This window comes from Glandiceps talaboti, chromosome 3 (assembly GCF_964340395.1).
Source record: "Glandiceps talaboti chromosome 3, keGlaTala1.1, whole genome shotgun sequence".
In the NCBI taxonomy this organism is placed as follows: domain Eukaryota; kingdom Metazoa; phylum Hemichordata; class Enteropneusta; family Spengelidae; genus Glandiceps; species Glandiceps talaboti.
Genome location: NC_135551.1, coordinates 1,973,476 through 2,000,318, shown reverse-complemented (window position 1 = coordinate 2,000,318; position 26,843 = coordinate 1,973,476). Strand labels below are relative to the sequence as shown.

Here is a 26,843-nt window from a genome sequence, read left to right as displayed (position 1 = left end):
TTACATCAATCTCAACAAAACGCATACATATTTTCGAAAATTATAATTCCATCATGGGTATTTTTTCACTATTTGACCGGTCATTTGACGTTCGACATAAATTTATGCACTATTGTCTCAATGTCTTATCTTTGACCAATAAACGTTGTTATCTCATGTCTCGTATGACATCCGGTCTGTGACAACCCTGTAAATTCACCTTCCAAACGCCTTTCGCACCATTCGCTCGACATCCACTCACCGATAAGCATGGATCACCTTAAACAACTCTTTCTCCTCAGCCTTCTGGTTGTAGGTAAGGCTACATTTATTTTACCATATATATAGAAATAGTTCAAGTCGTTGACGTCGACGTAACCAAATCATTATTATAAAGTTATTTCTTTGCTTTGTATCATCATTTAAATTTAAATGAAAAAATACAGAACTTAAGAAAAAATTATTGTCTTTAAAAGAAAAAATTAGACTCGATTTGGTTAAAGGGGATTAGATACAGTATACAGTATGAATGTTTTAACGCAGAATGAAATATCCATTTCACATGCTTGCGCTACTCGAAACCTTAGACCAGAGACAAGTTTTAGGGAAAAATTCGGCCTTTTCATCAGACTACATAACAATTCATCAACCATTGCGAGTAAGAAGAAAACAATGTTTTATTCTGGTAAATGGGTTAAACAATTTAAAACGGTCTGCAATGTTTTATTCTGGTAAATGGGTTAAACAATTTAAAACGGTCTGCAATGTTTTATTCTGGTAAATGGGTTAAACAAGACACTCTAAAACTGTTCTTCCAATCTGTAATGGCTGCACATCTGATCTGAGACCATTGGAAAACAATGGAAAGCCTGAACTAGACACTCACACATAAAAAAATAAATACAATAAGAAAAAAATCTACCTACCCCACCTATTCTAAAATTGAGCGTAACACAATTTTTTAAATTAGGCCTTACAGTGTAAATACTTACAAACTAAACATCACATCTCAATAAGACTACAACGAATTATGCATTGCAATTTATGTTGCGATAATATGTTACAGAGATACCTATTGAGTTGATCAACCCATCGTTATTTTAGCACGTTTACAACCGCAGATGGAATACATAGGTTTTCGTTCCTGAGTTTAGCTATCTCGAAATCAAAACTAATCCGACTGCTTTCCGAAGTATGGCTTTGACATTTTGCAACGATCGAAAAACCGACTATACATCGTAGATAGAATACATGTAAAGTATTGTTGTCTCTTTTCTCTCTTTCTGTGAAATACATACATACATACATACATACATACATACATACATACATACATACATACGTACGTACATACATACGTATATACATACATACATACATACATACATACATACATACATACATACATACATACATACGTACATACATACATACGTACGTACGTACGTACATACATACATACATACATACGTGCACACACATACATACATACATACATACATACATACATACATACATACGTACGTACGTACGTACATACATACATACATACATACATACATACATACATACATACGTACGTACGTACGTACATACATACATACATACGTATATACATACGTACGTACGTACGTACATACATACATACATACATACATACATACATACATACGTACGTACGTACGTACGTACGTACGTACGTAAGTACGTACATACATACATACATACATACATACATACATACATACATACATACATACATACAAGTTGGTGTACAATGAAACAGTAATACTATCCACTAATAAGATAACACTAATATGAGAACCTAGGAGTGAAACCCTGGCCTTTAACTGATAAGATAACACTAATGTGAGAACCTGGGATTGAAAGCCTGGCCTTTAACTGATAAGATAACACTAATGTGAGAACCTGGGATTGAAACCCTGGCCTTTAACTGATAAGATAACACGAATGTGAGAACCTAGGATTGAAACCCTGGCCTTTAAGATTGATCATTGTAAGTTAATTTAGAGTTACTCCATAACTAGTGCCTGTAAGTTAGACGGTAGACGGTAGATGAGAAATGTGTATGGTTAGACGAGTCTTTACTGAAGTTTCAAAGTCTACCTTATAGCACATGCTGACAATGCAATATGCAAATCAAGAATTAGATAAAAAAAAAAGTCGTAGTTACATTCCCTTCAACAAGTGTGATGACCCTCAAGATATTATCTCATTTTATTTCAAATGATCTACCCTGCCATGACTGGTCGGTACGAAACACAGGTACAGGCCAGGTACAGGCCAGGCCATGTATCGACTGAATGTTTGTTTTGGGGATTCAAATTCAGATCCATTCAGATCTTGTTTGGGTGTTTCAGAGTATTTAACATAATGTGAACATTATGTTAAATATTCGAGGACTTACATTGTTGAATTAGCATTTATAAAAGAGAAGGTGGAATTATATATTGCAAATGATAAAAGATAACGGATCTTTGGATCCAAAAGTGAATGTGAAACCAAAAAATATTCAGGCTTTTCCTGACCTGGCCTGGCCAGGCCTGTACCTGTGTTTTGTACCAACCGTGCCCTGACACGTTGTCAATGACCTACCCTACCCTGACACATTGGAAATGACCTACCCTACCCTGACACGTTGTAAATGACCTACCCTGCCCTGACACATTGTAAATGACCTACCCTACCCTGACACGTTGTCAATGACCTACCCTGCCCTGACACATTGGAAATGACCTACCCTACCCTGACACATTGTAAATGACCTACCCTACCCTGACACATTGTAAATGACCTACCCTACCCTGACACGTTGTAAATGACCTACCCTACCCTGACAAATTGTAAATGACCTACCCTACCCTGACAAATTGTAAATGACCTACTCTACCCTGACAAATTGTAAATGACCTACCCTACCCTGACACGTTGTAAATGACCTACCCTACCCTGACACATTGTAAATGACCTACCCTACCCTGACAAATTGTAAATGACCTACCCTACCCTGACAAATTGTAAATGACCTACCCTACCCTGACAAATTGTAAATGACCTACCCTACCCTGACACGTTGTTGTATTTGAAATGACCTACCCTATAACAGAAAATGCCACTAGTTCGAGATTTAGTGTTTTAAAGGACTTAATCCCACTGCTGCCACCATGTTGAAAGCTATAAAAGGTAAATGCAAACCCAATGATGGAAATCCACAATTACAAAGCATAGAATGTACCCATCACTTGACCTGCTTTTTTGCACCAATCTTCATTGACTTTTGATGCAATGTATATCTTAGTCTCATTTACCCAGACTTTTGCCATTGACGGCACCACCTCTGCTGGTGTGAACTCCTGAATGGTAAGAGTACAGATTTATCATAAGGCTAACTTTGAAATATTCTTATTATTAATATTACACACAATGTTTCATTTGTTAAATTCTAACGACTATTACTGTACATGATATATCTATGGGAAGCCGTTCAGGCCAAAAGTCTTTTTTCATTTTAGCTATAGTATTTTATATTTTTCGTACTTACAAACTAATTTTAACCGTTTATGTACTTTGATTCCATGGTTACATTATTTTAATTGAAATAAGTTTTCATTTATTTGAGAATATTGTTTTATTTTTCGTCAAACCAGAATTTTTTAAAGGATTATATGTAATTGAAAGTCAAAATATATTTTTTGTTAAAGTTATTTTATTTTATTTTTTTAATTTAAAAAAAAAATTTCCACCTTTTATTTTTTGTCTCAACTTTTTTTTTTGCCGAGTCTGCTGACAGCGCCGTTCACGAGTACGTCGTGCTCGTACCCGGTGCCTGTCACGAGCACGTCGTGCTCGTACCCGGTGCCTGTCATGAGTACGTCGTGCTCGTGACGGATGACGGAGGACATTAATTTTCATGATGTTTTTATAAATATTTTGCAAACTGCCAAAGGTTTATCCTCTGAGTTGGGGTTACAGATTTCCAGTCAACTGCTTTATTTATCTTCGGGGATGATGCACTTGGACTAATATCTCCAAGACATTTTGTTCTTGAAAGAGCAGTTGTCATTTCATTTAGCTAAGCCAAATTCATACATACTTGTACTAAACATATTGCAATGATATATTTCAGTTGTGCAAATCATCCTGTGTTATCAATAAATACTGAAACTGCACAAAATGCGACTACTTTCCAAGATGAGTCTTTTTTGTTTTTCAACATTCTAATAGTGCCTGCAGTTGGCAAAACAATTTTACCTCCCTTATTAAAAGGGGGATGTCTCTCTGTGTGTCTGTCATGCGTCCGTCTGTGTGTGTGTGTGTGTGTGTGTGTGTGTGTATGTGTGTGTGTGTTACCATTTTCTTAATAATGGCTGGCTCAATTATAATGAAATTTAGCACATATAATGTATGGGGTAATGGCTAGACCTGAGAAGTTTTTGAGCAAGATCTGTTCATGTTAATTGGGGAAATTTGCATATCAATGAAATCAACTAAATAAGCAATATCTTAAGACTGCATGCTTCAATTTCAATATAATTTAGTATATTCATTAAACATAACAACATACATTTGTCCTATAACATTTGTTGATGTACCTTACAGCGTTAATGAATAATTTGCATAATTAATTATTTTTTGTAATTAGGCTGTATCTTAAGAATGCATATTTCAAATTCAATATAACGCTTGTCCAAAAAAAGCCTGTTACCATAGTGTTTTTTTAGTTTAATGAAGTATTTGCATAATTAGTGATTCCCTTACGGGAGGCACTCAGTTTAAATCTGGTTACTCTTGAATGCACACAGTACGTACAAGAACAAGTATGAAATCTATGTGAAAACTGATTCCTAAAACTGGAGACACTAATTATGTAGTGATTTTGAAAACAAAGATAACTGATGGCGAATTGCTGACAAAGAATAACCTTACAACAATTGAAAATCTACACCAAATATATTGACGGATTCACATCTTTGAATCTGAATTTGAATCCCCCCCCCAAAAAAAAATATTCAGTCGATACCTGACCTGACCTGACCTAATCTGGCCTGTACCTGCGTTTTATACTGACTGTTTTAACTTAAGAGAGATGTCGTTCGAGCTGTTCGGAGTATCTATAGATGTTTTCAACAGAATGTGAACATATTCAAGAACTAACATTATTGAATTAGAATTGAAACGGAAGATGAAATTTACCATGGATCCGAATGTGAATGTGATTGTGAATCAAAAAAAATATTCGGTCGATACCTGGCCTGCAAACTGTTCCTGCAAACACTTCACACCTGACAATTAATTCAGTACATGTCAGCATGATCAGCAGCGATTTGACGTAGTATGATATTTTGTCTAATTTTGCATTTTTGGGGAAGTTTGGCATCGCACTGCTGCCACATCGACGGTTAGGCTAGGGTTAGGTACGTGTACCGTTATAATGAGTCAAAGTAAAATGTGACCCTCCCCTTGGCCTTATCTCATTTCGAAAATATGGTCTTCCCCAAAGAACCGATTTGTAAAAAGTTGCGCCTCCCCCCTCCTAATTCCCTGGCCCTCTCCCTTGTAATTGCCCACAAGTGATGCAATACTGTTCAGGGTGTACGATATTACGAGTAAGTTAGACAGTCATAAATTGGACCAAAGTCACCTGTAAATCAGTAACAAAACATCAGTAACATTAACAGTAGACTGCAAGATACGCCGTCTTCTCTCCCGAGGCGACAGGGGTTGATCGATGTGTTAGGAAGCTCCGTCACAGCGTACCTTACACAGACTACATTAACAGTACGAGTTACTTTCGGAGTCACTTGAGATGAAAGCACCCCTATACACCTAGCAATCGAGGTTTGAATTTAAACAGATTGATAATTAGCCATGATTGTACATTTTATTTTTCAGGTACTCTTTGCATGGGCTCATCTGATGAAAGTGACATTTCCTCTTCTGAAGAGGAGCGCATCGTGAAGGGCCCACTGAGTTTCCTGTTTTCAGGAGGTGCTTTAGAAGATAAACCATTACTGAAAATGATGTTGATGAGAAATATGTTCGGTGGCAGCGGACATGCTGGACCTTTGGGTGGTGGACCCCTCGCAAGTGCTTTGACATCTGGACATGCACCCGCGCCCATGTTGCGTGCAATGATGATGAACCGCATGGTAAGTGCACAAATAGTAAATACAGTAAAATTGGACAGCGCCATGGTTCACAACATCTATTGTTAGTATCTGATCTCCGCATCTAGCTGGCAGATCATGTAACTATACTCGAATCACTCTCATATCTCCTCTTGTACACGGGATCACTTGTGTTATCAGGAAATTGTGGTCTGTCATCCGTAACACTATTGTGAAAGATGCTTTATAAGTGCGTATTTTTATTATCTATTAGTGTGACGCTAATTCTTTTTTTCTGTTTCTCATTACCCAACCGGCCGAATTTTCAGCTCTGACATAAAAAAATGCGCCCGCTTCTAATATTTTGCGGAACAGCGCCCTCTCTAACGTCGTTTAGAGTTTCACAATGCTTGTTAAAAAACAAAGCATTTCTTCCATGACGGAAGTTATTTAAGTAGGGGGCTTGAGAATATGCCAGTGGTGTAGAGAAGCTGTGAAACGGCTGGTTACCAGGAATTCTATAAAAAAGAAGACAGAGAGGAGGAAACGGAGAGGCAGAGAAACATAAAGAAGATTAATTTTGTCATTACAAATATAAACAACGTCACACTCCTGCTGACAAGCTGGCACTGTATGTACACACACGTCACCAAAGGAACCGTGCAGGCAGACTTAATTTCTTGCTATCATCAATTTGTATTTGTAAAATCTGACCATGAGCCTGCAATGTGATGACATTGAATAGCTTCTTTGTTCCAAGGACGTTGTGTATGGCCTGTGCATCATTTCTTATCTATCTAAATTGATCTTGAGGAACACAAAATGACACGCAGTCTTTCGGAAACCCTTCGATATTTCTGCTGTAACTTTTTTTTAAACGACCAACCGGACCATAGTTACCATGGAAAAGTAATGAGAAACAAACAAAAAATCTCTGTTCATGTTAATGTACAGTGACTGTTATGGTTATATGACTAAAAATATCGATGGAGTTCTATGTAATACAGTGCATGAAAGAAAGTTGGAATTATTATTATTATTATTATTATTATTATTATTATTATTATTATTATTACAAGTGAAGGGGTTTAAATATTATATAATAATGAAAAATGTTGGGAGGACTTTAGAGGAATATCACTTATGGTTGGTGTGCATAAGTAGGAGGTGTAAAGGTTGACGTTTTACACCCACAACTAATTGTTCAACATTTCCCATTCAAGCTTCAAGTCGTAACGATTGGGAGCTTGGTACTTGCCATGTATATGAATAAAAGTATAACAATATTGTTTTATTTATGACTAAATTGGCACTAGCACTGCGGCCCAGCGAAGATCTCAATTGTCTAGTATTCCCCGAAGCATTTAGGCATTAATATTTGATTGACAGCTACGGTAGCGGTAGCGATGACTCAGATTATCACAAAACCCCTTTGGTCTCTACTTACGATTTTTCAGACAGATTGGTATGCATTTGAAAAAGTTGAACATGAGCTGAGCGAAGTTTAGTTGTCATAAAATAATGTCGCAAAGTTTAGTGAAAAGAATATCGATTTCAAGTTTTTCTGATATGAGCGCCGTAGTACTGTACTGACTGTGGTGAGTGTCCGTGGAACACATATCGCTGACCTGTTGATAGCATTATTTGCTGACGGGTATTAAACTAAAATATACGGAATAACTCGAAACTCTCGATTTTATTTGCCACACAGCTTTCATGAAGACTGATTTTTGTGAAAGCAAATGCTAGGTCAGTCTGTATGTATTACGTGTAATTTACTTACAGAAGTTAGAGGTCTGTATTTATGTAGGTGTACATGGTAAAATGTGCCGGTTTACACATTACAATGGTTTTCTTAATGACATAGTCAGCGATAGCACATTATTTTCCAGAAAAGAATTTAAAAAATGACACATCTAAAACCAAGAGATTTTTTACAAAACCCCTTTGGTCTCTATTTATGAATTTTCAGACCGATTGGTGCGCATTTGAAAAAGTTGAACGTGAGCAAAGTTCAGTTGTCATAAAAGAACACGGCCATTGTTTTTCTATGGGAAATATGACATAGTATTCGGAAGTAAATGTCAAATTCGCACTCCTACAATCGCTTGATTTAATTTGTACCTTCCGTAAGGAAGTTTATAATATACCGATGAAGTCTGTGTATCTGTGCGTGTGTGTGTGTGTGTGTGTGTGTGTGTGTGTGTGTGTGTGTGTGTGTGTCACATGATTTCCGAAAAAACAAAATTTCATGGACATGTTCCATAGGGTAATGGCTAGAACTGATTAGGTTTTGGTAATAAGCCGATGAATATTAATGACCAATTTGAGTAATTAATCGATCGAACGAGTATAAAGTTGGCATCAGATTCAGATTCAGATTCAGATTCAGGTAGCGTTATCTTATGAACGTTATATTGAGCGTCAGATGGCCTCAGGTCCGAATCTGAGAAAGACTCTGTTTTCAGGGGTTTCGTGCCAACCATATTTTGTGTTTCCCTTGGATCTGCGCTCTGCATTGGCTGCACAAACATGAGAAAAAAGAAGACCAAGGCAGGGTATTTAAGTGATTCAAACTCACCAGAAAACAATTTTTTTCTTGGCCTTAAAATAGGTTTACAATGAGCGCGGAGTTCACAAACAGGTGAAATATTTATCATCGTTTCAATTTCGTCAAATATGGACTTATCGTTTTCAAATTTCACACAGTAATGCGCAGATGAATAAAGGGAAATCGTGTCTTTTTAGATTTTCGATTAGAAGTTTAGGAAGTATTATATTGACTTCAAACCGTCTCCTTTTTACCGCGTTCTTTTCCGATTTCTCTCGATAACAAACTACCGCTGTTTGTTGCAAGGCTTGTACATAATCATTTATCTAGCTCTGTATCTCAGGATATAAATACACTCTCACATATTTATCAAGTGTAATAATCTATAATTTATACCCAAATGTGTGTGGTCAAAATATGGAAATTAGACCAAGCCTAGTCTAGCCTACGTAGAAAATTTCGCGACAATGTATCAATAATGGTGACTTATACATTGACCTCTATATAATTAGTGACAGTGAGGGCGCGCCACTCAACAAAATCTTGAGAATGTGTAAACTCGTGGTGGGACAGAAGGAAGTTCAACACCCACGTGCCATATCCCGGGTATGTAGGGGATCACAAAAGCCGAGTGAAGTCGAGGATGGCAAGCTTTCCTGTGCTGAGAATAGGAGGCATGGCGGGCATTTGAACAACAATTTTGACAACCAACTTTCATTGGCACTTGACGAATCACAGATATCATATAGAGCTAAATTGCTTGCATAAATCCTTACAGAAGGCATTCAGTTTAAATCTGGTGTTTTATCTCCGTGTTACTTGCCATACAATTTTGAGATTTTAAGTAATTTGAATCTCTTCTAAAATCGTATGGTTTTGATTTGAATTGATCGCAATCGAAAATGCGATGTCATTGTGCTGGCATGCCATAAAGCAATCTGATTAAAATCCTTGGCGATCACTCCGAACAAAACAAACGTCACAACACGATGAATAGAGGTAAATAAGGACATCTAGCCGCTTTCACCACATCGGATTTTAATCAGATTGGCCATAAAGTTGACTTGACCTGTGTCATAACTTCTGCTACTGTAAACCGTTGTAAGAATATTGTTTCATTTATTACAAATTGTACATTCATGAATAGCCAATAACATGTAATAATATGTTAATCCGAATGCAAAATGTCAAATTTTGGAAAAATCATCCACATATTATGGTGATTTTGGTTACCATGGCAACGGATGTTAATAAAATGACCCCATTTTTCGAACTCGGCATACAAAATTACCCCAGGTAGGGTGGTTAATATTCAAATAAACTCGATTATTATAAAAATTATTATTATTTAATATTATTTAATTATTTAATTATTTAATTATTATTATTATTATTATTATTATTATTATTATTATTATTATTATTATTATTATTATTATTATTATTATTATTATTACAAGTGAAGGGGTTTAAAAATTATATAATGATAACGCTTTGTCTGAGAGATGTCATGAGCCACAACCGGGGAACTCCTAAATTGGTCAGGGAACCCAGTTACATTTACATGCTTACTATTGGCCTTCAAAACGTTCAATGCAGCGATAAAGGTTATTATTGTGATGACCAAGTATAGTGTGTATATTTTTAGTGTTTTGTGTTTTTTGGTTCATTGTGCACGATAGAAATAGAAAGAGGTGAAATTCACATAAAATCATAAGTGCTAATTAGGATTGGGGTAGGAAACGTGGCCAAGGCATGGTACTAACCACAGTCTAACCATGGTCTAACGTATGCCTACTAACGCACATGTTGACACCTGTATTACATGTAAACAGACGTGTAGTTCTCAACTGTAATGTACGATGAAGCAAACTGAATCTTTACAACAAAAATAACGACGTCACAAAGAGATACAAAACAACATGTTTTAGGTCAAATACATGTATCGGCCATGGATATATGTTATGCAATTCCCTAGAAAGTAGACGTAAATAACCGTTCCCCACATCATCTCAGTTCTTGCTCGCGATTCAGACACTGTTAAAGTTCTGTGGATTCAGTGTATTTAGGTAACCATTTATCAAAGGTAACCAGTGCTTATTTTTCATAGAAATACTCCTCAAATTGATGTCATAAAAATCTCAGACATGTCACCAGCACAACATGCTGTTAACAGGTGCCGATCAGCAGACACTCCAAAAAAAAACACTGCATAACATTCGCCTATGAAATGTCGGAAACAAATATTTGCAATGTCCCTTGCTGTTTTAAGTCATCGATGATTTTAGCTACTTTGTTTAAATTAATGATGATTAATTCCTCGTCGTCGCAAAGTTATGTAAACAATAAGCTGGTGAGTTGGTTTCTATCATTGTCCATCTCACTGTACTTGTATGTGATGTGTGTACTGCATGTACACACACGAAAATGCAAAAGCTACATTGTATTACATTCTAGTGACGTCATTCGTCTCACGCGCACACAGTGTAACAGTCGCCATATATATCGCACCCAACGCCTCGCAAGCCTCATGATTGAGAATTTCTGGATAATTTATCAATATTCCTGTAACAATGGATGCTACCGTGATGCCACATGTCCCCAATGACATGAATGATATCAGTGTCTATTATCGCCTGAATTTGGGACCCAGAAATACATACATATACGCATGTATGCACATCAAGTTGTCACTATACTACAATGTCAGTTGGAGAGCAGCAGACGATCTTCGTAACTTTGTCGGATTTTAAAATTCTATCCATATACGAACGATATACAGTATCAAGTCACCTATGTCAACTTGTACCCAAATGCAGAATTGCATAAGTTTGATACAGATAATTTCAAAAATCATGAAACCTTGTTACAACAGATGTCACCAACCCATACATTCCGACAGCAATGATGTTTTTTCCTAAATTTTAATTTTTAAAAGTGTTTTATGTCTAATTTTTCAAAAATCCACACAATATGGTTATTTTGGTTACCATGGCAACTAATTTTCATTCAATGACCACTTTTTTGAACTCAGCACGACAAAGTACCCTTTGTATTATGGTCAATGGGCAAATAAAAAGATATTTATCAGATTTATAATGTTATTTGTGAGATGTATGTGTATATAACGAAGACATAATTTTCGCCTCTACCATACGTTTTCTTTGAAACAGCGATCCAAATTTATACAATTTATGTTACACCAGGTAGCACTAACTCGTACATGCCAAAAAGAAGGAAATTTCTTACTAAATTTGATTATTTTTCAATATATCAAATTTTAGAAAAATGATTAACATATTATGGCGATTTTGGTTACCATGGCAACATATGACCATAAAATGGCTCCCTTTTTTGAACTCAGCATAACGAAGTACCCTAGGTAGGGTGGTTAATTTTTAAATAAACGCGATTATTATTAAAATTATGATTACTAAATATTTATTTAATTACCTTCCGTAAGGGAAGGTTATATATTAGGGATGAAAAGTGCGCGCATGTGTCTGTCTGTCTATGTGACGCTGTGTATGTGTGTCTGTGTCATCGTTTTCTCAAACAGAGCTACCTCAAGTGAAATGAAATTTAATGCACATATTCTTTAGGGAAGGGTTAGAACTAATTAGGTGTTTGTAAACATTTCATGAATATAAATGAATAATTTGCATAATTAATGGTATTCAGTAATTAGGCTACATCTTAAGAACGCACACTTCAAATTTAATATAATTTGGTACATACATTGATGACAACGAAGTGCATGTGTCATATAAAATTTGATGATATAACTTGTAGTTTAGTGACATGGGCTGTCAATGCTGCTTATCAGAGGAAAATTGAAGCATTTGAGATGTGGTGTTGGAGGAAGCTTCTTTGCATCCCGTGGACAGCCAAAAGGACCAATACAAGTGTCCTGCTTGAAATTGGAGAAAAAACCAACCTCATCGATGCAGTTACGAGACAAAAATTGAAGTATTTTGGTCACATTGCAAGGCGTGTTGGAGACAATCTGGAGAAACTCATTATGTTTGGTAAAGTGGAGGGAAAAAGAAGCAGAGGTAGGCAGGAACTTCGCGGACAGATGGAATTGTGACTCTTACAGGAAGATCAATTTATAGCTGCTACACCAAGGCTCAAAATCGCCACGAATGGAGAAGCTTCATCACAGAGGTCACGAATACTCAGATATGAGTAGAACGATGACGACAAGTTTAACGACTCATTTGTATAATTAGTCATTTTCAGTATTATGGCTATAGATTAAAAATGCACGCTTCAAATTGAATATAATTTGATACATACATGATACCAGGATGCACAAGTCTCTTAAAGCTTATTGATGTAACTCTTAGTTTTAACGAGGCATTTGCATAATTAATGATTTTCAGTAGTTAGGCTCTATCTTAAGAATACATACTTCAACAAATTCAATATTATTTGGTACATACTTACAGACATAACTAATCGCACATGTTCTGGAAAGCCTGGGGATGCATACTTCTAAAAGGTTAACCTAGTGGGAATATATTTTGAGTCTGTTTATGAGTTGTGCATTGTACATCATTAACTCACTAGGCCTTAGCATGATCCGATTAGAACTAAATCAGCTGTATAGTATTAAATTTGTGTCAATCACTACTTTAGAATTGTTCTTATTTTCTAACTTGGTTGTGAATACATCTATGAAATAACGCATCGTCTCTTTAATTTGTTTTTCTGAGCCAATCACTCAAGGGCATAACAAATGTCGTAAAAATATTGATTTAATTTTTTGATAACTTCTGAATAAAACTACGCCAGCTTTACACACTTTCCAATGGCAAAACAGTGAATACTTGAAGATATGAACTACCAATTCATCCTATAGACACCATTTCTTTTTTATTATTTTCTGCCACATCGTAGCAAGCTGCTGGTCAAGGTTCACCCAATCTTATGCGTGCACTTGTATTGTTCCGTCTGATGGGAGAAAGAATGGGAAAGAAATTCATCGAAGCAGCAACCCAGGCCAGACATGAAGACACCGTTCACGTCTTCCAGACATCCCTTGCTTGTGATTGTGCCTTGGAATATGTGTAAGTGCTGCATTGTGGGTTATGTCATCAAATGTGTTGAAATAATATCGTCAATATATGTAAGCACAGCTAGTTATTCTGGTCTTGTGGGTTATAATTATGCCCTCAGATAAGTTGAAATAATCAACAATGCAAGGATCATATCTTGATCGAAAGTGTGCAAGGAAGTTAAGAATGTATCAGCCAGTCTCTTACCTAAATACTAGTGGATAAGAAGAGTTCAGGACACCAGGGACAAAGTAAAGAATCTTGCTTTAGTCATTTAATTATCATTTACCATGTGTGTTTTTTTTAAATAAAGTTTTGCTCTTTTCTTCTCAGAGATGAACATGGTGATATGAAAGGATTTGCTATCGACCTTGTACATGAAAGTACGTAGTTGTTCTACTTTTAATCAACACTAGGGCACTGCTCAAGGGGTGATCAGTATGTATGTATGTATGTATGTATGTATGTATGTATGTATGTATGTATGTATGTTATATATGTATGTATGTATGTATGTATGTATGTATGTATGTATGTATGTGTGTGTGTATGTATGTATGTATGTAATATGTATGTGTGTGTGTGTATGTATGTATGTATGTATGTATGTATGTGTGTGTGTGTATGTATGTATGTATGTATGTATGTATGTATGTATGTATGTATGTATGTATGCATGTGTGTATTTGTTTGTTTGTTTGTGTGTGTGTGTATGTATGTATGTATGTATGTATGTATGTATGTATGTGTGTGTATGTATGTGTGTGTGTGTGTGTGTGTGTGTGTGTGTGTACACATGTGTGTATGTGTATGTATGTATATCGTGGAATACATTCAATAATTGTATTTCTGTTGTCTTCAATTCAGTCTGTGAAGAAGCCGGAAAGCAATGCAAAGTAATCTACGATTTATCCAGTAACTGCTACACCCATCACGTTGGTGAACATTCCAGAGCTGGACCTGGTAAGTCTATTGGACACTGATCCACAGGTTACTTAATGGCCATCTGAGTCACTTAATGCCCCACTGAGTTACTTAATGGCCCACTGAGTTACTAAATAGCCTACCAGGTTACTTAATGTTCCAAAGAGTTACTTAATGGACCACCGAGTTACTTAATGGCCAATTGAGTTATAACTGGCCCACTGAGTTACTTAATGTTCCACCAAGATACTCAATGGCCCACCACTGAGTTACTTAATGACCCACTGAGTTACTTATTGATGTGTTAAGTTATTTAATGGCCCACTTAGTTTCTTAATGGCCCACTGAGTTTCTAAATGGCCCACTGAGTTACTCAATGTCCCACTTAGTTACTTAATGGCCCACTGAGTTTCTTAATGGCCCACTGAGTTACTCAATGGCCCACTGAGTTTCTTAATGGCCCACTGAGTTACTCAATGGCCCACTGAGTTACTTAAAGGCCCACTGATTTAATTAATGACCCATTAAGATACTTAATGGCCCACTTAGTTACTTAGTGACCCACTTAGTTTCTTAATGTCCCACTGAGTTACTCAATGGCACACTCAGTTATTTAATTGTCCACCAAGTTAGTTAATGATCCACCGAGTTAGTTAAACTTGAATATTTTATATTGTGCATTGAACACTTTGTGTGTATTCATGCAATTGTATAACTTTGATCCAATGGCCAAACACAAACCCAAACATACAAATTGACACTCAATTCATTATTGTCCAGTCATATTACTTCAAGTGTATCCTTTGTTGATCTATCATAATCCACATTGGTATACACAGACTTGTTGATCTATCATAATCTACATTGGTGTACACAGACTTGTTGATCTATCATAATCTACATTGGTGTACACAGCCTTGTTGATCTATCATAATCCACATTGGTGTACATAGACTTGTTGATCTATCATAATCTACATTGGTGTACATAGACTTGTTGATCTATCATAATCTACATTGGTGTACACAGACTTGTTGATCTATCATAATCTACATTGGTGTACATAGACTTGTTGATCTATCATAATCTACATTGGTGTACACAGCCTTGTTGATCTATCATAATCTACATTGGTGTACACATCCTTGTTGATCTATCATAATCTACATTGGTGTACATAGACTTGTTGATCTATCATAATCTACATTGGTGTACACAGACCTGTTGATCTATCATAATCTACATTGGTGTACACAGACCTGTTGATCTATCATAATCTACATTGGTATACACAGACTTGTTGATCTATCATAATCTACATTGGTGTACACAGACTTGTTGATCTATCATAATCTACATTGGTGTACATAGACTTGTTGATCTATCATAATCTACATTGGTGTACACAGACTTGTTGATCTATCATAATCTATATTGGTGTACACAGACTTGTTGATCTATCATAATCTACATTGGTGTACACAGACTTGTTGATCTATCATAATCTACATTGGTGTACATAGACTTGTTGATCTATCATAATCTACATTGGTGTACATAGACTTGTTGATCTATCATAATCCACATTGGTGTACACAGACTTGTTGATCTATCATAATCTACATTGGTGTACACAGACTTGTTGATCTATCATAATCTACATTGGTGTACACAGACTTGTTGATCTATCATAATCTACATTGGTGTACACAGACTTGTTGATCTATCATAATCCACATTGGTGTACATAGACTTGTTGATCTATCATAATCTACATTGGTGTACACAGACCTGTTGATCTATCATAATCTACATTGGTGTACACAGACCTGTTGATCTATCATAATCTACATTGGTGTACAGAGACTTGTTGATCTATCATAATCTATATTGGTGTACATAGACTTGTTGATCTATCATAATCCACATTGGTGTACACAGACTTGTTGATCTATCATAATCTACATTGGTGTACACAGACTTGTTGATCTATCATAATCTACATTGGTGTACACAGACTTGTTGATCTATCATAATCTACATTGGTGTACATAGACTTGTTGATCTATCATAATCTACATTGGTGTACACAGACTTGTTGATCTATCATAATCTACATTGGTGTACATAGACTTGTTGATCTATCATAATCTACATTGGTGTACATAGACTTGTTGATCTATCATAATCTACATTGGTGTACACAGACTTGTTGATCTATCATAATCTACATTGGTGTACACAGACTTGTTGATCTATCATAATCTATATTGGTGTACATAGACTTGTTGATCTATCATAATCTACATTGGTATACACAGACTTGTTGATCTATCATAATCCACATTGGTGTACACAGACTTGTTGATCTATCATAATCTACATTGGTATACACAGACTTGTTGATCTATCATAATCTACATTGGTGTACACAGACTTGTTGATCTATCATAATCTACATTGGTGTACACAGACTTGTTGATCTATCATAATCTACATTGGTGTACACAGACTTGTTGATCTATCATAATCTACATTGGTGTACACAGACTTGTTGATCTATCATAATCTACATTGGTGTACACAGACTTGTTGATCTATCATAATCTACATTGGTATACACAGACTTGTTGATCTATCATAATCTACATTGGTATACACAGACTTGTTGATCTATCATAATCTACATTGGTGTACACAGCCTTGTTGATCTATCATAATCTACATTGGTGTACACAGACTTGTTGATCTATCATAATCTACATTGGTGTACATAGACTTGTTGATCTATCATAATCTACATTGGTGTACACAGACTTGTTGATCTATCATAATCTACATTGGTGTACATAGACCTGTTGATCTATCATAATCTATATTGGTGTACACAGACTTGTTGATCTATCATAATCTACATTGGTGTACATAGACTTGTTGATCTATCATAATCTACATTGGTGTACACAGACTTGTTGATCTATCATAATCTACATTGGTGTACATAGACCTGTTGATCTATCATAATCTACATTGGTGTACACAGACTTGTTGATCTATCATAATCTACATTGGTATACACAGACTTGTTGATCTATCATAATCCACATTGGTGTACATAGACTTGTTGATCTATCATAATCTACATTGGTGTACAAAGATTTGGTGATCTATCATAATCTACATTGGTGTACATAGACTTGTTGATCTATCATAATCTACATTGGTGTACATAGACTTGTTGATCTATCATAATCTACATTGGTGTACACAGACTTGTTGATCTATCATAATCTACATTGGTGTACATAGACTTGTTGATCTATCATAATCTACATTGGTGTACACAGACTTGTTGATCTATCATAATCCACATTGGTGTACATAGACTTGTTGATCTATCATAATCTACATTGGTGTACATAGACTTGTTGATCTATCATAATCTACATTGGTGTACACAGACTTGTTGATCTATCATAATCTACATTGGTGTACACAGACCTGTTGATCTATCATAATCTACATTGGTGTACACAGACTTGTTGATCTATCATAATCTACATTGGTGTACACAGACTTGTTGATCTATCATAATCTACATTGGTGTACATAGACTTGTTGATCTATCATAATCTACATTGGTATACACAGACTTGTTGATCTATCATAATCTACATTGGTGTACATAGACTTGTTGATCTATCATAATCTACATTGGTGTACATAGACTTGTTGATCTATCATAATCTACATTGGTGTACATAGACTTGTTGATCTATCATAATCTACATTGGTATACACAGACTTGTTGATCTATCATAATCTACATTGGTGTACACAGACTTGTTGATCTATCATAATCTACATTGGTGTACACAGACTTGTTGATCTATCATAATCTACATTGGTATACATAGACTTGTTGATCTATCATAATCTACATTGGTATACATAGACTTGTTGATCTATCATAATCTACATTGGTGTACATAGACTTGTTGATCTATCATAATCTACATTGGTGTACACAGACTTGTTGATCTATCTTAATCTACATTGGTGTACATAGACTTGTTGATCTATCATAATCTACATTGGTGTACATAGACTTGTTGATCTATCATAATCTACATTGGTGTACACAGACTTGTTGATCTATCATAATCCACATTGGTGTACATAGACTTGTTGATCTATCATAATCTACATTGGTGTACACAGACTTGTTGATCTATCATAATCTACATTGGTATACACAGACTTGTTGATCTATCATAATCTACATTGGTGTACACAGACCTGTTGATCTATCATAATCTATATTGGTGTACACAGACTTGTTGATCTATCATAATCCACATTGGTGTACACAGCCTTGTTGATCTATCATAATCTACATTGGTGTACACAGACTTATTGATCTATCATAATCTACATTGGTGTACACAGACTTGTTGATCTATCATAATCTATATTGGTGTACACAGACTTGTTGATCTATCATAATCCACATTGGTGTACACAGCCTTGTTGATCTATCATAATCTACATTGGTGTACACAGACTTGTTGATCTATCATAATCTACATTGGTGTACATAGACTTGTTGATCTATCATAATCTACATTGGTGTACACAGACTTGTTGATCTATCATAATCTACATTGGTGTACACAGACTTGTTGATCTATCATAATCTACATTGGTGTACATAGACTTGTTGATCTATCATAATCTACATTGGTGTACACAGACTTGTTGATCTATCATAATCTACATTGGTGTACACAGACTTGTTGATCTATCATAATCCACATTGGTGTACATAGACTTGTTGATCTATCATAATCTACATTGGTGTACATAGACTTGTTGATCTATCATAATCTACATTGGTGTACACAGACTTGTTGATCTATCATAATCTACATTGGTGTACACAGACTTGTTGATCTATCATAATCTACATTGGTATACACAGACTTGTTGATCTATCATAATCTACATTGGTGTACACAGACTTGTTGATCTATCATAATTTACATTGGTATACACAGACTTGTTGATCTATCATAATCTACATTGGTATACACAGACTTGTTGATCTATCATAATCTACATTGGTGTACACAGACTTGTTGATCTATCATAATTTACATTGGTATACACAGACTTGTTGATCTATCATAATCTACATTGGTATACACAGACTTGTTGATCTATCATAATCTACATTGGTGTACACAGACTTGTTGATCTATCATAATTTACATTGGTGTACACAGACTTGTTGATCTATCATAATCTACATTGGTGTACACAGACTTGTTGATCTATCATAATCTACATTGATATACACAGACTTGTTGATCTATCATAATTTACATTGGTGTACACAGACTTGTTGATCTATCATAATCCACATTGGTGTACACAGACTTGTTGATCTATCATAATCTACATTGGTGTACATAGACTTGTTGATCTATCATAATCTACATTGGTGTACACAGACTTGTTGATCTATCATAATCTACATTGGTGTACACAGACTTGTTGATCTATCATAATTTACATTGGTGTACACAGACCTGTTGATCTATCATAATCTACATTGGTGTACATAGACTTGTTGATCTATCATAATCTACATTGGTGTACAAAGATTTGGTGATATGTATACAAATTCTAGTTTACCCTCATTGAGATATTCTAATGTATACAAAAAGTTCTGTCGTCCTTTTTTCTTTAAATTAAAAAATGTATAATTTTTATTTTGAAATATAACAGGACTTCTTGGCCACTACTATGAGGCTTGCTTGGGTTGGATGCAAACCAATGAACGTGAACACTCTGTCTCATTCACACGCCCATTCTGGCATGAAGGAAACTCCTCTCATTTTTTCGTCAAAAAGGGTAACCCCCATGGCTTTGACCCACACAACGTCGAAGGCAAAGCAATTGGTAAGTGTCATATTTTCTAAATGGTTGCTTATCTTAAACTTTACTCCACTCGAAATTCATTTCAATTTGAAAGTTTGGAATAAGAGATTGTGTTCAATATTTCCAGTAGCAAGGCTTGAAATAAAACGGATCATGCCCATGACACCGTCAAATAAGAGTTGATTTGTACTTTTTTGGTCGATTTCAGTTTATGGGAGGGACATTGAATGTGGCTGGTTTGCTTCATTTTATTAGCAATGTGACAAAACACGTCGTAACGAATTAGATACAATGTTAATATAATCACATGTATGCTCAATACACATTTGAATGCCACAATTTACTATTCACGTTACGGTTTTATGATAGGATATGCTGATGGCTGGGTAACTGATAAATTGTGTCTGAAACGTCACAACACCATCGCAGGAGTTGATTCATTACATCATGAAAAGACCCTTTATGCTGACGACTTTGAAGTATTGTTCCAAAACCTCGGTGATGACAAGGTATTTTTTACATAAGATGTTGTTTTGAAGAAATCCGTACATCAGTAGATAAACATTAACTATATCATTATGCATATGTTACTGCTAAGGGAGTCTTCAGTAATTATAAGGGGGAGGGCTGGGGTATGTTGCCAAATATCCTCGATCCTCTCTCCTTTCTCTAGATCATGGAATATGGGTAGGGTCACACCCCCCCCTTTCAAATACCAAAAGTAAACAGAGGGTTAAAATTGTGTCAGTCATGAAAGGGATACGAGTCTCAGTCAGAATAGTAAGGGACCGGTCAGTTTCTCCAGCCTGGGGGGGGGGCGGTCACTGACCCCCCCTATCTGTAAAACCAAAAACAGGCTGACCCCCCTATCACTTAATTCTAAAACATGATGACCCCCCCCCCCCTCATATATAATATTCGCATGACAGGTATTTTTTTATCGTGACTCAGTGTGGACTGCTTGACTGTCTTGCATTTACTTTATAAGATCCCAGGTTAGCACTATCATATTTATAATTATTGACTACACAGGGTAAATATATTTGAAAAGGAGTTTAATAGCATCTTGGCTGTGAAAGGTAGGAAAGCTTGAGAAGGGAATATGTACATCTCTTATGGGGGTCCTAGGGGGTCTCCCCCTAGAAGCCCAGGAGGTTTTTAACTCTGAAAAGTCAATTTTGAGACTATTCTGACATTTTCAGAAAATAATTTCCAAGCTTTACAAGACAGCAGCAACATGTAAAATGCAACTACATAAGGTTGAAATAATTTTGAAATATAGTTTGATAGGATCTTGACAGTAAGAGGTAGGGGGAAGATCTTGAGAGTAGGATGTGTACACCTCATGTGTGGGGGGGGGGCTCCTAGGGGGTCTCCCCCTAGAAGCCCTGGAGGTTTTTAACTCTGAAAAGTCAATTTTGAGACTATTCAGACCCTTTCAGACAATAATTTCCAAGCCTTACAAGACAACACCAACATGTTAAAAGCAACTACATAGGGTTGAAATACTTTTGAAATATACTTTAATAGCATCTCGACAGTAAGAGGGGAAGAGCTTGAGACTGGGATATGTCCACCTCATGTGGGGGGTCTGAGGGGGTCTCCCTCTAGAAACCCTGGAGGATTTTTACTCTTAAAGCCAATATTTAGGCTATTCAGACCCTTTCAAGCAATAACTTAATCCATGCTTTACAAGACAGCAAGTATTAGACACTATTCTTTATAACTTACACTAAGGGTTGAAATATGTTCTTAAAAAGTTTAAATGGCATCATTATATACATGTAGTAAAGGTCAGCACATCTATAATGGTAGTATCATTGGTAGGGGAGATTTGGAGTTTAAGGCAATTTTAGACTATCTTGGCAAACGTTTCAGATCTTGAAAAGACACTATCATATCAAATTAGAATAGGGTGAAAATATTTAAGAAAAGTTTAATACCATTATGACAGTAAAAAGGTTGTTGGTGCATCTGATTGTTGGTTGAATGTATGAGTGACCTCTGGGGGTGAGGGAGTCCTTGGGGTTTTCCCCCTGGCAGATCTGGAGTATTTTGCTTCAGATACTAAGGCAATGTTTAGGTTATTCATAACCTTTGAGGTATTATTTCCAAGCTTCGAAAAGCTAACGCAAAACGTTTTTAAATGAGTTTCTCATATCACATAAAATGGACACGTAACATTAGTATATAGGGGCATTAATATTGCATGTATAATAAAGTCACCGGTATGTTAGAGAACTTTAGGTGGTCATACCTAGTGTATAATAGTAACTGGAATCTGATGAGATGTGGTGATTTGTAGTGTCAATAGCATGACGAGTAGAACAATTTAGATTAACTTCATTTATAAACTATCTATGAAAATTACCATTACGAAACCTTCAAGTTCACTTTTGCCCCAAACTGCAATATAAGCGAAGCATTGATTGTGAAACAGCCAAGCATTTACATGACATGTTCTGTAACTAGTGTGGTAGGTAGGTAATACCGGTACATGTATATGAATATGTATAGTTAGGTTTGAACTAATAAGTAATGTTAAAGAATTCATGTAAGAAACAGGGACAAGAACAAATATTGACATGTACCACATTTCAGACAAGGCTATATGCCATTATAGAAAGGATTTTTTTCTTCCATCACAATCTAAAACACAATGACCCACCCCCCCCCTATCCACAATTTTCAAAACAGCATGACCCCCCTACTGCCAATTTCAAAAACAGAGTGACCCCCCCCTACCAATCCACCGCCCCCCCCCCCCAGGCCGAAGAAACTGACCGGTCCCTAAGGACATTATCTCATCACTGCCATTTCAATGAACGTTCTAATTGCATTTGTTGTCTCCCGCTAGTAACACGTTAAGGGACCGGTCAGTTTCTCCAGCCTGGGGGGGGTGGATTCTTAAATCGGGCCGACAAAAAGTCACTGACCCCCCTATCTGTAAAACCCAAAACAGGCTGACCCCCCCCCTAATACTTAATTCTAAAACATGATGACCCCTCCCCCCCCCCATATATGATATTTGCATGAGTGACAGGTATTTTTGGATCGTGACTCAGTGTGGACTGCTTGACTGTCTTGCATCTACTTTATAAGATCCCGAGTTAGCACTATCATAATCATAATTATTGACTACACAGGGTAAATATATTTGAAAAGGAGTTTAATAGCATCTTGACAGTGAAAGGTAGCGGGAAAGCTTGAGAAGGGAATATGTACAGCTGTCATGGGGGGGGGGGTCCTAAGGGGTCTCCCCCTAGAAGCCCAGGAGGTTTTTAACTCTGAAAAGTTAATTTTGAGACTATTCAGACATTTTTAGAAAATCATTTCCAAGCTTTACAAGATAGCACCAACATGTGAAAAGCAACTACATAAAGTTGAAATATTTTTGAAATATAGTTTGATAAGATCTTGACAGTAAGAGGTAGGGGAGAGATCTTGAGACTGGGATGTGTACACCTCATGGGGGGGGGGGGGGTCCTAGGGGGTCTCCCCCTAGAAGCCCTGGAGGTTTTTTCCCTAGAAAGTCAATTTTGAAACTAGTCAGACCCTTTCAGACAATAATTCCCAAGCCTTACAAGACAACACCAACATGTAAAAAACAACTACATAGGGTTGAAATACTTTTGAATATACTTTGATAGCATCTTGACAGTAAGAGGGGAAGAGCTTGAGACTGGTATATGTCCACCTCATGCGGGGGTCTGAGGGGGTCTCCCTCTAGAATCCCTAAAGGATTTTTACTCTTATGGCCAATATTTACGCTATTTAGACCCTTCAAGCAATAACTTAATCCATGCTTTACAAGACAGCAAGTATCAGAAACTATTCTTTATAACTTACACTAAGGGTTGAAATATGTTCTTAAAAAGTTTAAATGGCATCATTATATACATGTAGGTCAGCACATCTAATGGTAGTATCATTGGTAGGGGAGATTTGGAGATTAAGGCAATTTTAGACTATCTTGGCAAACATTTCACATCTTGAAAAGACAATATCATCTCAAATTAGAATAGGGTGAAAATATTTAAGAAAAGTTTAATACCATTATGACAGTAAAAAGGTTGTTGGTGCATCTGATTGTTGGTTGAATGCATGAGTGACCTCTGGGGGTGAGGAAGTCCTTGGGGTTTTCCCCCTGGCAGATATGGAGTTTTTTGCTTGAGATACTAAGGCAATGTTTAGGTTATTCATAACCTTTGAGGTAATATTTCCAAGCTTCGAAAAGCTAACCTAAATGTACGTTTTAAATGAGTTTCCTATATCACATAAAATAGACATGTAACATTAGTATAGGGGCATTAATATATGTCACCGGTATGTTAGAGAACTTTAGGTGGTCATACCTAGTGTATAATAGAAACTGGAATCTGATGAGATGTGGTGATTTTTAGATTAACTTAATTTATAAACTATCAATGAAAATTGCCATTACGAAACCTTCAAGTCACAAGTTCACTTTTGCCCCAAACTGCAATATAAGTGAAGCATTGATTGTGAAACAGCCAAGCATTTACATGACATGTTCTGTAACTAGTGTGGTAGCTAGGTAATACATGTATATGTATATGTATAGTTATGTTTGAACTAATAAGTAATATTAAAGAATTCATGTAAGAAACAGGGACAAGAACAAATATTGACATGTACCACATTTCAGACAAGGCTATATGCCATTGTAGAAAGGATTTTTTTCTTCCATCACAATTTAAAACACAATGACCCCCCTATCCACAATTTTCAAAACAGCATGACCCCCCCCCCCCTACTACCAATTTCAAAAACAGGGTGACCCCCCTACCAATCCCCCCCAGGCCGAAGAAACTGACCGGTCCCTAATACGTGTGAAGGCATTGCATTGCTATATTTGGATTAATTGACAGGGCTTTTAACCAGAACTCCCAAAGATTACTGGGTGTTCAAACCCCGCGTCAACGTATCAACGACACAATTCAACTCTTAATATCTTACAACATTGTTTCCCCTTCATTCCTGTGAGAATAATAGAATCCCACAGCCCAGTGGATTGAGATGACATATCTCACACGAGGTGGCGATTGAACTTTGTGGTTCGTATGGCACAAAATACTTCCCTAACGAGTGTGAGGTGAGGTAGTCCATCTTAGTAGTATTTTTATCACGTTATCTTTATTCTCAGCAGAAAGTGTGGGTTCCAATCAATCAATCAATCAATCAATCAATCAATCAATCAATCAATCAATCAATCAATCAATGTACAGTGAAGCACTTGCACATAATCTATGTTTTGTATAGATCGATGCTGTATTTCTACTTGACAACTATGCCCTTCTCCATGACGATGTGGAAGCTGTCGGTGATTCCATTGAGTGTGGAAGTGGAAACTTCCATGCTATGACTTCGGAGGATAGCCATCTGCCTGCCTGGTTTGATGAAACTCTTGGACACATGATGGAAAGTGGTAAATACTATGCCGTTTGCAAAAAAGCACAGCATGATCACAGTAAGTAGTATCACGCCCTCTGTCGATGAAATTCATAATGATATGACAGGCATTTTGTTTAACTTGGAACAGTTGATGTTGTCGACTACCACAACACAAGTCTGTTTTCATACCACTGACTACTTGATGATTACAATAATCAACACATGATAGATGCCGGATACATTTATGTGCATCCAGAGTTCCTGTCAATTCAAGGTGTCATATTTTCACTTCTCACATGATGTGAGCATCTCTGACAAGATCGACTGTAACCACCATCACAGATAAGTAACACGTGTTACTTATCTGTGCTATAACAAAGTTATGAACTTTTGGACATTTTCATCTGATTTAAATGATTTTTTTTATTTAACCATAATTGTCGAAGGAAGTAAGGAATCCAACGTTGACAGCACTGTAGAGATTTTCTCAACACTTATTTTATATGTACGAGTTATATCTTCATTGAATACCAGGTTTGAGTTCAGTCAATTGCTTTAGTATGCTTCAGTAAGTACAATGCATGATACACACTGTGTGAGAACTGGTTATATAGGCCACATAGTTCATGCTTATAATCGTACAAACTCAGTTATTGCCCATTCACATGATGTAAACTTAACTATTTATATTTTGTTCGATTTTCAGGTCACAAGGGCGACATCAAATGTATGGCACCCCACTAAAGTGTACCACATACAACAGTACAAATTTCTTTTTATGCAAACAAGATGAATTCTGGATGATGAACTATTAATAGCTGTCGATATTAATAAAAATGTGCA

At 36.2% G+C, this 26,843-nt stretch overlaps 1 protein-coding gene across 1 annotated transcript; it reads left to right on the top strand.

The window, feature by feature from the left end:
* Window positions 1–236: 236 nt before the first annotated feature.
* LOC144432964 (putative ABC transporter arginine-binding protein 2) lies at window positions 237–26,843 on the top strand. The gene is made up of 9 exons (XM_078121278.1): window positions 237–295; window positions 5,893–6,149; window positions 13,561–13,730; window positions 14,052–14,101; window positions 14,586–14,681; window positions 20,433–20,606; window positions 20,955–21,094; window positions 25,869–26,076; window positions 26,707–26,843. Exons 1-9 carry the CDS (start codon window positions 250–252, stop codon window positions 26,742–26,744), a joined length of 1,179 nt encoding a protein of 392 aa, XP_077977404.1. The 5' UTR covers window positions 237–249; the 3' UTR covers window positions 26,745–26,843.

What these genes read in the sequence shown, in the direction of transcription:
- LOC144432964 (XM_078121278.1), top strand. Translation starts at nt 250, where the DNA reads ATGGATCACCTTAAACAACTCTTTCTCCTCAGCCTTCTGGTTGTAG. An exon ending in CCTCAGCCTTCTGGTTGTAG is followed by an intron (nt 296 to 5,892) that starts GTAAGGCTACAT and finishes TTTATTTTTCAG; the next exon opens with GTACTCTTTGCATGGGCTCA. An exon ending in AAAACCTCGGTGATGACAAG is followed by an intron (nt 21,095 to 25,868) that starts GTATTTTTTACA and finishes TGTTTTGTATAG; the next exon opens with ATCGATGCTGTATTTCTACT.